General features: G+C 37.4%; 1 protein-coding gene across 2 annotated transcripts in view; it reads left to right on the top strand.

Annotated features, from left to right (window-relative positions):
* Window positions 1–13571, top strand: part of LOC137278301 (neuronal acetylcholine receptor subunit alpha-10-like) — a 211339-nt gene that overhangs the window by 151090 nt on the left and 46678 nt on the right. For both annotated transcript variants that reach the window (XM_067810550.1, XM_067810551.1), the window contains one exon: window positions 13342–13386. In XM_067810550.1, coding sequence (XP_067666651.1) covers window positions 13342–13386 — 45 coding nt within the window. The remainder of the gene's footprint in view (window positions 1–13341; window positions 13387–13571) is intronic.

The raw sequence follows: 13571 nt of genomic DNA, 5'->3' as shown, positions 1-13571 counted from the left end.
GTGAATGGATGTCGCTCTGTTAATGCTCTGCATGATTTTGGTAGCTTGTTGTATGCGTTTCGATTAGCCATCTAAACTTTACTGAACTGCGTATCGAGATCAGAATAACAAGACAACAAAGAAATTCCCCTGCCAATATTTGAATTCGCCGACGCTGTACATCCATGGGAACTATTTTCAACAGCTGCTGGTTATATTAAAGGTAGAGTCATGAAATACTTCATTGTGTATCACCTTGTAACCACAAGCCTTTGTATTTGTCGTCCAGATACTTCTGTCACCTGTTCACATGATATTTTTATCACCTTCTTCACAGTTTATCAAATGTTACCTGTAAGAAATAAGCTTATGTAGAAAACAGTTGGTATAGTATTACTGATGCTACCTCACATCCAAATGTTCCTCACGAACTCCAGAACTATTGATTCAGCTCAACAGGTCGGGGGCTATTAATCGACAGTTCTATTATAAAGATTTTACCTCTAGGCAGATCAGGTTTCATTATTCAACTCTCTGCCAGACGATCAGCTCTGAACCAAAAGTTCGTTCCTTTGGGAATAAGGTAGATTTGCAAGCTGTTGGTGTTATTGCGTGGTCTACTTTGGCATGTTGACGTGATATTGACTTGAAAGCGAATAACTACAGTCGATACAGCTTGTCAGGGGGAGACAAATACACTATCTTGTCAGATTTATTAGTTTACCCCCAAACAAACGCTACTTCAATCTGCCAAAAGGGCCTAACATAATACTCGATCAGGTCCAAGGTCGAAGGCAAGGGACTGGGAGTTCAAGGAGAGGCTGGTCGGTTGGAAGACAAGTGCATTGGTTGAAGCATTGACACATCTACAGTTAATCTACGTGGTAGATAGGTTTTTGCAGATGGTGGTCAATGATGTCATTTCCATCTTTATGACAAAAAAGAAAATGTTAAACAGACACATTTGTCTGCGCTTTATATACATGTATATAAGACAAATAAAAGACCAAAGTTACACTTGGTGTAAATATTCCAAACTGACCTTACATAAAATGGTGATGACGGCAATATATGTTTTCAGACATAGTACTTTCTCTAAATGAATGTTAGGCGTACACAGGAAGATACAGATATCACTACATAGCACTGATCCCACAAAAAATGTATTGGGTACATGTTAAAATTACAATTTATTTGTACGGTCATTTGTACATAAAATATTGCAATTCAGACTTTTCAGTCACATCTTCCTGCAATTACATGTTTACTCATAGATAATTTGAACGACATTTGCCTGAACTCAATTTCCCATAAAATGAATGTCATTTGTTATCAGTCAATCGGAGATACATGTCATACTGATCAAGCTGCGGGCGTGACAGTCATTGAATCGAGCTTGATATAACTGATAAAGAAAGCAACCACCACATGCATATTATATTGGACTTTCCACAAGTGAGTTTGACATAATGTCCATTAGTATGATGTTTACCTATTGCCAGAACTCGTCAGACAAATGTGCTGTGTAGAACATTGATAACAATTCAGAATCTAAATGAAAGCATTTATAAATGAGAATATAGTGCCAGCCTCCAGTAGAATTCTTCTGAAAATGATTTCTCTTTAGGCGACGATCGCAAAGGCAAGACAGCAGATAAAGTCACTATTTTCCAAATTTCCAAAAGCATCATTACCTTTAAAGGGGAGTGGAACCATTAGGAATGTTTTGCAATTTAGGTTGCTATCTCCATTAGAAAAATTACCAAGATCCAATAAACTTTCCTCACCTTCCAATTTGTTAATTTGTCTCGCAGGAAAATCAATGCAGATTTAAGGTCTTTTTGATCAGTGGAAAAAGAACAGCGACAATTTTTTAGAATTAGTGTTGGTGAATCACACGCTTTAGCTTTACTCGGATCGAACTGCATATAACTCGGAGAAAAGTGTGGCATAGAATTTTAAACAGAATCGTAATTTTATTACTGAGGAATGACTCTGGTATGAATAATACCATTTCCTTGAAATGAAGTATCAATTTAAATCATCAATGTGACTGTGTTTTGCAGATGGTTTTTATGCGGGAATATTTGTATCAATCATTCTTTATATAAAATATTGTCAAGCTAATAACGACGTGTGAATTATAATCCAAATTACAGGAACAGTGGAAAGATATTGAAAACAATTTCAAAATCATAGCACAAATCAATACTCATACAAATGGTTTCCACGTAATGTCAAATTAGCAATAAAGAGAAACATCAAATGTATATTAATCACCCAACCATTTAAGGCCTAACCTGAATTGCTAAAAAGGGGCTCTGCTAAAGTCGCTGCCTTAACTGAATGCAGGATTGTGCATAATATAAAAACGTAAGGTCTAATCTACTCAGCGTTTTTCATGAAAAATACCAGGCAAATCAGAGTTCTCTTTGTGAGGCTGGTGGTGAAGGGACTATATTTTTGCTATTATAAAAACCCATTTCGCGGTACTTCTTAATCTCACAAACCCTTACAGTAACTTACGCCGGACCATACACATTAGAAACATCCCATGAACATTTTTACTGGTTCAGTGATATAAAAAATAGTTGAAAGAAGTTGTAATGAAAAATTGTACAAATCAATGGAACATAAATCATTCGTGAAGCACACTGGATTGAGACATGTCGTCAATTATGCCACATCTGTTTGACGCATCTCGTCAGGACCGCTCGTAAACAGTCACACATATGCCTCAACTGTTTTACATATATGTGTACTTGGCCGAAATTTGCATATATGAAATGACAACTCCCTTGACGCGTTTTTTTCTAATTTTGGTTTAATATTCTCTGCAATGCTTCAGGAAGCAAAATATCAATTTATACTTCACTTAAACACCAGGCTCAAATAAGAATCAATTTGACAGTCAGCCTGGTTGAATACTGAATTAAGAGCAATATGTTTTCAACACTGAACAGGATTAACAATTTTCTTTATGGATTTATCTCACCGACACTTCGCCCTTTTTGCAAGGGAATGGTCGTGTTGTAATGCTAAAATTTAGGGACTGAAACGATTTCTCAATATAGTTTTAAGTAGTGAGGGACGTCAAATATTAGTTTAACTTCATTTGCACATGTACATGAGTGTTATGTTTATTCATAATGCACTTGATCATGCTAAAGATTCAGTAAGAAATAAGTCTGCTTTACATCACAACGGCCATCTCCTAACATTGCAGTTCCCACCGCCGCATGTACAAGTATTCCTTACAATAGTCAGATGGACGTTAGACTAATACAATTAGGTCTTTTGAGACGTATTTGCAAAGACGACAAGCGCAGATAGGACTCAACGAACACAAGTTTAAGACTTGTTTGGGTGAACTAGCTGATCAATGTTTGTATGAAGAACAGAAAGGGGCATGCGCCAATAAATAAGTTCAAACTAGTAACCTTGAAAGTGGAAAGCTAAAAGAGATAGAAGAAATTAAGTTACAGAGCCTGTAGGGGTATGACTGTGTCCAACATCACCGACGGAGTTGGATTAGCGTCTTAGCAGATACAACTACCTCTGCTTCAAACATCTTTGATGCCTTTCGCAAAAAAGGAGCGCTGCACTTATAATCGTATTATAAGTTGAACTTTAGTACTTACGTTTTAAAGTTGAATGATGGTGCGTCCGAATATGCTTTAAGATTGATCTTGGTTCATATGAAAGTGACAGTGGTAGTAAACATGATAGCTTCCTCCATTCTGTAAGAGAGCGCATCGTTTAGTCTGCTTGGCTGTTGTAAAACACCCACAATAAAATTTGGGATTATTGTATTACTATATGGTAGGTTTACATCGTGAACATGGATTTGGAGCGTAATTGCCAGTTCCACGCTGGGAGGTGTTTACGGACGAGGTTGCCTTTCGCACAAGGTCATTCTTCCTTATGTATGTCCAGTTCCTATCGTATTTTCTGTCTTGTATATCTTTTTGATGTAAGCATTTGTTTTACTATTCTTCAACATACATACCAACGTGGCTTCCTTTTGATACCAGAACTGATATCAACGTCCATATGACGTTCTTGAGAGACGTGAAGAAAATGGTATTCAAAATATTATGGATGTTGACTTCTATACTGTATGCACAACGTTTCAGGACTATTCCTTGCCCCTTCGTCAGGTGATAGTCCATATGTCTTATCAAGCACGCCTGAGTTACCTCTAGAATTTAGGCAGATTAAGACATGATGCTCTTCTCTTGGATATTATCCTTTGGCTATACATTTTCGTTGTGACCACGTAAGGGCACATGTAACATATGTTGTTAAATCCTTTGTCAGAAACTGGCCAAATGAGTTTATAAACAAAGGCTTTGCAAATTGTTTTGTGCTTATGTCTTGCCTCGTATTTCGAAAGATGTAATGAAGTACACATCTTGAAGTCACTAACTGTAGTATAAACCAAATTGTTCTTGAAGAGATCGGATGCCAATATTTACTCTCGCTATCATGGAGACAGATTCTGTCATCTACCTCTTCACATGGCACTACTGCTTATCGTGTAAACTGTTGTCGAGACTACATGAGCACACGTGTGGGTATATGTTATACAGATGCAGTTGATATCACGAACTTACTCAGTTGTCATGTAACCCGACGAAGTAGACTGTTAAAGTAACCATTTTCAAAAGTTTGTTGGTACAAGACCATGTACAGTTCATACAGTGATGTTGTATACCCTTGTTGTTGTAAATATTCGTAGTAACTTTATGAACGCATTCACACATTTAAAGCACCTTAGTAAGGACAAAGTTCACAGTATGAGGCTAATGTCGTGTTGCTTTAAATATTACATGAACATGAAATTTCGTCGCTTGTACACACGTAGTCCATGTGATGGTAAAATGTGATATGGTAAAAAATGGTGAACTGATTAAGTTTGTATACGTTGAATAGCCTCAGTGGTTTGAAATAGCGACCAGTGGATATGTAAAGGTGAAGCAGCATATAGACTACCTGTGTTAGCGAGATTAAATGTATTGGCTACAAATGGATGTCAGATACTAAAAGTGCAGCAGTGTAAGGATTACAGATGTTAGCGACCAACTGATGTCAGATAGTATAAATGGGGTAGTATATAGATTACTTGTGTTAGCGGCCAGTGAATATGTCTGATAGTAAACGTGGAACAGTATATATATTACATATGTTAGCGACCAGTTGATGTCAAAACGGAAAGGTGGAGCAGTATCAGGATTACATGTGTTAGCGACCAGTGGGTATCAAATAGTAAAGGTGGAACAGTATATAGATTACATGTGTTAGCGACCAGTGGGTATCAAATAGTAACGGTGGAACAGTATATAGATTACATGTGTTAGCGAACAGTGGGTATCTAATAGTAATGGTGGAACAGTATAAATATTACATATATTGGCTACAAATGGATGGCAGATACTAAAAGTTCAGCAGTGTAAGGATTACATATGTTAGCAACCAGTAGATGTCAGATAGTATAAGTGGGGAAGATTACATGTGTTAGCGGCCAGTGAATATGTCGGATAGTAAGCGTGAAACAGTAATACTATATAGATTACATTGGTTAGCGACCAGTGGATGTCAGGGAGCAATTAAAGGTGGAGCAGTATATAGATCACATGTGTTAGCGACCAGTGGATGTCAGATAATGAGCATTGCATGTCTGGCAGTGAAAGCCTATTACGTGTTTTGGGGACAAGTACATGACAAATCATACAGGCGGAGCACAACATAAATATGGTTTTGCTTGTATTCCGTATATTATAAACTGTCGAAATGATAATGTTAAACATATCATGCTTCATTTCACTTGTGCTATCATGAATATAAATCTTGTAAGGATTATATAGCGAGATGAGCAGTTATCATGACAGGACTTCTTCATTCACCTACTATTGAAAATCTAAATTAGTGAGAATGGTTTTACGCCGCTTGCATCAATATTCCAGCAATATCACTGTTGGTGACACAAGAAATGGGCTTCACCCATTGTACCCATGTAGGGAATCGAACCAGGGTCTTCGGGATGACGGGCCAACGCGCCAGAGCTAAATGCTGAAAGTCAGCAATGAACTAGTTTCAGCTCTTGTTCAACTGTTGTTGAGTTGTGTGCAAGCCTTCTTATGGAATGGATAACGTAACAGTTATGTAGCCCTCCATTCGGGATTAGTTAAAAGATGCGTGGCTCTCTGCTTGTCAGAGTAAACCGGTAGTAAAAGCACATGAAACAGAAGTTGCAAGCATTGATTTTGCATCACGAGGATTCTGGATATCTTCATGGGTATGTTTTATTGAATGAATCGTATCTTGGATATTAATCGTAGTCTGTGCATCAAAGTGTATTGCATCAATGTCCCATAGCACCAATAGGACTCGCATAAAGATTAACTAGACGCTTCAGATTGTCATTATATTTGTTGCTATTTTGACCCAGTCGTCTTTGACATGGGCTCAGACTGGAATATGGTAATCATATTACTGGGGATGCTGCCTTGAACATTATCTTGTAGAACGGATGCCTCAAAACTTCAGAATTCATACGTGTATGCTGAAGTGCTCTACTTGAACACATTTAGAAGTCGAATGGCTGCCATCTCAATAGGAACTCAAATTTCGATCTTAGTATTTGCCAAAAAATATTACCCAAATTATATCTGCATTGTTTTCTTCAGCAGATACATTTAAGGCTCAAGTAAAACAAGATCATTTTATATTATGGTGTGAATACCGGTGATAACTTTAACAGAAAAGTCAAGGAAGTCATAAACCTCGACTCTGCGACTTTCCATAAAGAAGGACAATGCACTTTAGTTCAGCTTTTCCCTTTACAACGTGTGACTCGTTATGAGTCATGTCTTTAAATGATATAGTCCTTATATAGGAGGGTGGACTACAACATGAGAATCATAAGACCTTACACAGTAATGCATGTACCAACATCCTATTTCATCTTAAACATTTCCAGATGTGAAAGACATACATGCAATTAGAAATGATGTCTATTCATTCATTCGAAAATGCCCACGACTTTGGTATTCACAATCGTCCGGATAATGAAGATTCTGTTTTTCTTTTATGTCTGTTACATTTGTATTCACAATACCCTGATCCATGAACTGGTCACAGAACATTATCATATCCATTTGGTAAATCTGGACTTGTTAATTCGTCGGTGTCAAAGGTTCTTCATGTTCAGATGTTGACGACAGCTGTGCTGATAAGCATGGTATCTCATCAGACAATTTGCAATCGGACGTGGTCTTGGCGTATTTCCCTATGCACATCATACTAAGCATGTCGGAATTATGAAACGTCTGGCTAAAGTCAAAGATGAAATAATCGAATAGGGATACCATTGAAGCCAGATATACACGCTAGTGAGAAACAATCTGTCCAAAAGGAAGCTTTTCTTTACATGTGGGTCAGGTGCAACCTAATTGTCATTAATAAAAAAAGTTGTTGGCGTGATAGAAAGTAGACAGTGGACCAACTGCCATAATAATATCCCACAAAATACAATGTAATAATTGCAAATGGGAGCCCCCTGAACTATGGCTAACTCAGTAATGCATATATATTGAGGGACCTTGGTAACTCGAGGTAATGAGTGGATCAAGTTTGGTATCCATGAATTACATTCAGTAAGACACTGTTGCCTCGAGTTAGAATTGACCTACAAAATACTTCGAGTAATCCGATGTTCGACATACACGCAAAAAATTTCAAGACAAGTTTTACTGCGAGACAAAACTAAGTTCAACACATCATAATTCGTCGCAAATGTGTCTTACCGTACTTTGAAAACTATTCAGGGATATCTTTTCTTTTTTTCAAATATCTTTTACTTTTTCGGAAATGTCTCAAAAGACAAAGATCGCATTTTGATTTTTTTTCAATTACTACCGACCTCTCCGGGACACGCAGAAGACCATGTAATAAATCACGGTATATGCAACCGGGTGATGGCAAGAGCTCGGTCATATATCACGATACAAGGAAAAAGGAAAAGAATTCGACAGGTAGTCAAAACGTTATTGCTGTGGAACAGTTACAATGCATTACGAAAATCGATTTCAGTTTCTGTATTTCAATATGATAGTGTCACCTTGAAAACCATATATGAGTGTTCGTCCGAGGGGATTCTTGGTTAGAATAGGTCGCCAGCAAATTGTCCCGGAGACGTCAACAAGGATCTGGTCGTCAGGCACGGTGGTGTTATCGTCTCCTGACGATGTGGATCATTGTTCACAATATCAATCACTAAACGCCGTCACACAGATGACATACCACCGTCATTAACGTAGCCGCCCTATAGTTGGAATAGTGCTGAGTGTGGCGTAAAACTAAATTCACTCGCACTCATTAAGGGAGAGTGTTATACAATTCAAGTACACAACTTTAAACAATTCATTTTTATATGGAAATACATAGTAAAGGGATTCTTATCTTTCATGGAGGGATGGGGTAGCCTAATGGTTAAAACGTCCACTCGTCACGCCGAAGACCTGGGTTCGATTCTCCACATGTGTGCAATATGTGGAGCTAAAAAGGCGTAAAACCATCCTCACTCCAGTATCCTTGAGTTCCTATTTATGTGTAGAAATGTATAGAATGGGATAACATGGGGAGATAGAATACGAGCTTCCGACATTACTGTTATGCGTCGTCGTGATATGAGAGAAATATTGATGAGGGCGTCCTCGCTCACTCACCAGACAGAAGTAAGAGATGGGTACGATGCATGAAGAAAATATTAAAACCTCCTCGCCAGCAGTTGTCATTTGTTATATTAAGTTACTTTTTATGCCATAATTCCATCAATCGCATCATACTGTGACTTCATATATCGTTATATTCTTTCAAGTGGTGCAATGGTGTGAAGGATCGATGTGTTTCGCTTGCTGACTAATGTTGTCTGTCGTTCCAATTACACATTCTCCTGTAAATATTTGCACTACAATGTTTACGTAGGGAAAATAACTTCGGACTTCAACGTCGTCCGGACATTCCTTCTGGTTGAAAAAAAGATACTGTTTGGACGTTCAGGTGGATATAAAACAAAAATTCTGAGTCAGTTTAGTTTTACGCCGCACTATATTCCAGCTATATGTCTTTAAATCATCGAGTTTCGGACAGGAAATTTAGTGATCAACAGTAAAAGCATTTAGGAAACGATGGCCTCTGTCAACCAAATCAGCAATGTCGCCGCTTACGACAAGTGGACTAGTGAAGATCGGTTTTAACCCGAATCTTCACGGGAAACGTAAGTCTAAGATATTTCTGTTGTATGTCCATTCCACTGTAAGACTCCGTTTACATTATGAGCATATGAAGAGATACCTAGTGCTCACGTAAAGGTGACCACTTCCACTGCAAGCGATCCACCGTTATAAACACATGCAAAGACAAGGTATGCACCTGAAATAACACGAGAACACATGGACCGAGTAAAAATATGAAAGTCCAAGAGATACAATTTTGTCATTGATGAACAAGTTTGGCAATGCCTTCCAGATGTCTACCGTGATGCGTTTTGAAAAATGTTCTACGGATTTGAATGCTGTAATTCCGATTCAAAGAGTTTTGAGCAAGGATCGTATGGCATTCGTTGAAACCTTCGTGGAAGGAGCATGCTTGATTGCACCGGAGTTGTGAAATGTGGGCACCAAACCCTGGAACATCTGGAGATGATGTAAAAGAAATCTATCTTGTGTTTTCTAGCGTGGGAAGACAAAGCTTGGCACACTGAACGCCTGAGCTACGTTCAACCTGTCGCTGTGATAGTAGAACATTTGACTAAGATCGTATAAACCATTACAGACAGACATTGAAAATACAGATGCCTTCAACTGAAATCAGCAACCCAGAAAACATGATTGAAAAATTATAATTATATACATTATTATCGACAAAAGTGATGAAAGCAGTAATAGTGCAAGAAACGTCTTCCTTACATATTAAAGTAAATCATATTACAGATGTACCGTAACTGAAGATGTGAAGAATGTTAAAATCAGCATCTCAGCACAGCTATGGTTAAAAGGCCTTGGATATATGAAAGGTGAATTCAATCTGTCCCTGTGGAGCAAACTGTGCTAAGATACATAACAATGGTGAAAGAATTTCCCCAGCACTTGATCAGAGTCTGCTGTGAGAATAGACCTGTAATTGGACCATTGTTGCAGCAGCTTTATTTCCTGTTATTCTCCCATGATTTCCATATTACTCTGTCACTTTGAATCTGTGCATTCTGTTCCCATGATTGATTCTGTATGCCTTATGACAGAGTAATCTCTGGATGACTATTACTGGAAACCCAGCGTATGGTGTGGAGAGTCAAGTTGGTTAATCAATGAAGTATGATATTATTTATGTAAATAGAGCTATGTGACCAGAGTGCAATTCCCTGTTTGTTTAGGACTTCAGCGGGAAAACATTGTCAACATTGTTTATTGGCTCACAGTTGTTTAATATGTGTACTCAAATAGATTAAACAACAACATTGTGAAGGAATTATATGTTAATACCTGTAAGAGTGATTACTTTTGATTTTTATGAGGGGAGTGTTTACCTGATCAAGAGCTTTTTCCATTACTTCAGTACTCAAACACAGTTGGCCATTGACATCTTCACTTGTTTTCTCAGCACTACATCTATGTTTTTCCTTACCTTGCACTTTCACTGAAAGATGAAATTATTAAAGTTTAAATATCAATTCAGGTTTGTTTGAAGTTATAATCTAATACAAAATGTACTTGTTTCACTGTGACTTTATTAATACACCTACGTATACCACACACTGTGTAATCAGAATTATTAGTAATGGCCGTTGCTCTTGCAGGTGCTCACTTCGATGGAAGTAAATTTCTTAATTATGTAAAACGTTTCGTCCCTGTTGTCCCCTTTTGGCTCTGTTGGATTCATTTTAGGTTACCCTTTTAGACTGTCAACTTTAAACTTTAAAATCCAATTTGAAACACGTATAACGATGCGACTGATGGGAAATGCTTCTCGATCTTTCTGACGGTGACTAAATTCTTGAGCCACGTCAAGGGTCTATAGCCTTGAGCCAATCCATGATCAGACATACTGCTCCGTGTCAAACACTGCGTTGACTGGATTTTCATTTATTCGAACTTATTAGATATTTTGGTCATACCCTGATTTTGAGGACACATAAAATACCAAATATGTGTTATTGTAAATGTCTATTGTGGATGATGTACAATGTACATAAATCGTCAAATGCTGTTGCATCCACAGTCCTGGATTGATATGTAAGCACACCATATCACTTGTCTTCATGAATTGCATGTTTGAGATGTTTGAGTAAAACTCTTGATATGGTAGAGACACTGATTATACAGACTTTTGCAAGTGTATGTTCCGTTTGTGTGTTAGTTTTCAAAATTCATAAATGTATTCATATTGACATATCCGTTTTTATGATGCTAGTAAATGAAATGTTTCAATTATTGTTTGAGAAGTCGAATGTCTAATACATACTAGCTGTTGACTTCTGGAGCTATTTGCATAGATGTTTATGTATGTCAAAAACATTACCGCCAATTGTTCCAGTTACAACTCCTCGGGGAGAATGCTGCCTCTCAAAACGTATATTCTTCTAAATCAGCGCTTGGTGAAGGAATTTACGGTTCTAAATTCAAACAAGATTTCCAATTACGTTTTCATCGAGATCTAGAATTATCGTGCTGGTTGTTTGTGTTCTCAACTATTGGTTTTCCTGGCCCCTTCTCTCGAAGGTGCAATTGTGCCGTTCGTGTTGCCATATAGTTTAATGTAGCGTGCTTACAAGGGACCAGTCACTGGCAATTTGGCTTTAGACAGATGCTCAGAAGTAGGTGAACATTATCTCAGGAAAAACCTTCTCTAACTATTAATTTTATTCATGTGCACAACTGTTATTCACAAACTGAAATTGTGTGTACTTGTTTCCCTTATTCAATAGCACTGAGTAAAATTATGTAAGTTTTGTCATTTTCTGTTTCATCTGAAAAACAAACACCACAGTATTTTAGTAATGCATGTGTTGTAAAATGATGACACAATGCGCATGTGCCGTTGATGAAATACATTGCTTGTAAAAAAGGATTCAAAAAAGAGTCACGCACACAGGTCACAAGGGAATCGGTCATGTTGAATACTGACACTGTACAAATCGGACAGAACATGAATGTGCACTTTAGTGTATCAATATCCAGGTTTTATTAGTATTTACTTTACGTCTAGGGCCTTTAGGCCATTCCGAGTCAACAAAGGAGTTGGGTCAGTTAACTCTTGAAGTAGTTAACACTGCATTGTCACTGAGAAAAACATGGCATTTCACCTTCTGCACACAATGTATATGTCATGGCTTGTACGGACATGCCTTAGAATCGCAGATTCTGCAGTGCAGAAGGTTCAGTGCAATGACCATGAAGTCGTGTCGTTAATGAATGTAGTTCTGAAGAAATATTTTAAATTATTAATACGTCTTCAACGTGGGGTACGCGGAATACCAATAATAAGTACGAACTAACAGGGTGATTGCAATCGTTCGGTGTTTTCACTCCATTGTGTACATTAAAGCCTCATTAATATGTGCTGGATCCATAATACTGGATCGAGTTGTCGGTTTTTATGCATACGAAGCATAGTTTATTTTATTTCCACAAGAGTTACATTTACAGTTAAAACTTTAGACATGATTGGACAAAAAGTGTCGAATAATAGTTTATTTTATTTCCACAAAGTTACAGTTACAGTTAAAGCTGTAGACATGATTGGACAAAAAAGTGTCGAATATTACGAAGCATAGTTTATTTTATTTCCACAAAGTTACATTTACAGTTAAAGCTTTAGACAAGATTCGACAAAAAGTGTCGAATATTATCAGAAATGGGTAAGCGTTAGCTTATTATGTAACTAACTCCAATGAGATATTTTTATTCTATCACTATACGACACAAACACATATTTGTTGTACGAAATGTTTACATGTTTGATATTTGCGTTAACTTTATGTTCATTCAGGGATTGTAATTCTGACAGAATAACATTATATGATGAATCAACCATTATGATGTAACCATTTAGCCACTTCCTGTAAATAATTGATTACAGACGCCACGATTTTCAATTACGTTTCCTCTGTGCTGGTATTTCATGGTTGCCTGTGCACCTCACTCTGCCAGAATAGCGTTTAACTCTGGTTATACATGATGCACTCATTTATTTACATTTATTCGAAACATAAAACTGATTCGCAATTATTTTTTTCGTTAGTTCCGTTTGTCGATTGTTTTATTATTCAAATTAATTTGCATTAACGATTTTATGTTTCAGGATGAAGTTAACCAAGTGCTTACAATCAACGTGTGGCTGGAACAGGTATGTTAACAATTTGTTTCCTGACATTTCACATGCCCGGACATGTACTTACAAACAGCAACGCCTTGCTAAATCATAGCGAGGGGCACCCATGAAAAAATATCCGCGGTATTTACCGTTACTGTCATATTGTTTCAGGTGAAACAACTCATATATATAATGGACGGGTTTAAGACATGACTATC

The sequence above is a fragment of the Haliotis asinina genome, chromosome 3 (assembly GCF_037392515.1).
Source record: "Haliotis asinina isolate JCU_RB_2024 chromosome 3, JCU_Hal_asi_v2, whole genome shotgun sequence".
Taxonomy (NCBI): domain Eukaryota; kingdom Metazoa; phylum Mollusca; class Gastropoda; order Lepetellida; family Haliotidae; genus Haliotis; species Haliotis asinina.
This window is presented reverse-complemented; position numbering and strand designations above follow the sequence as displayed.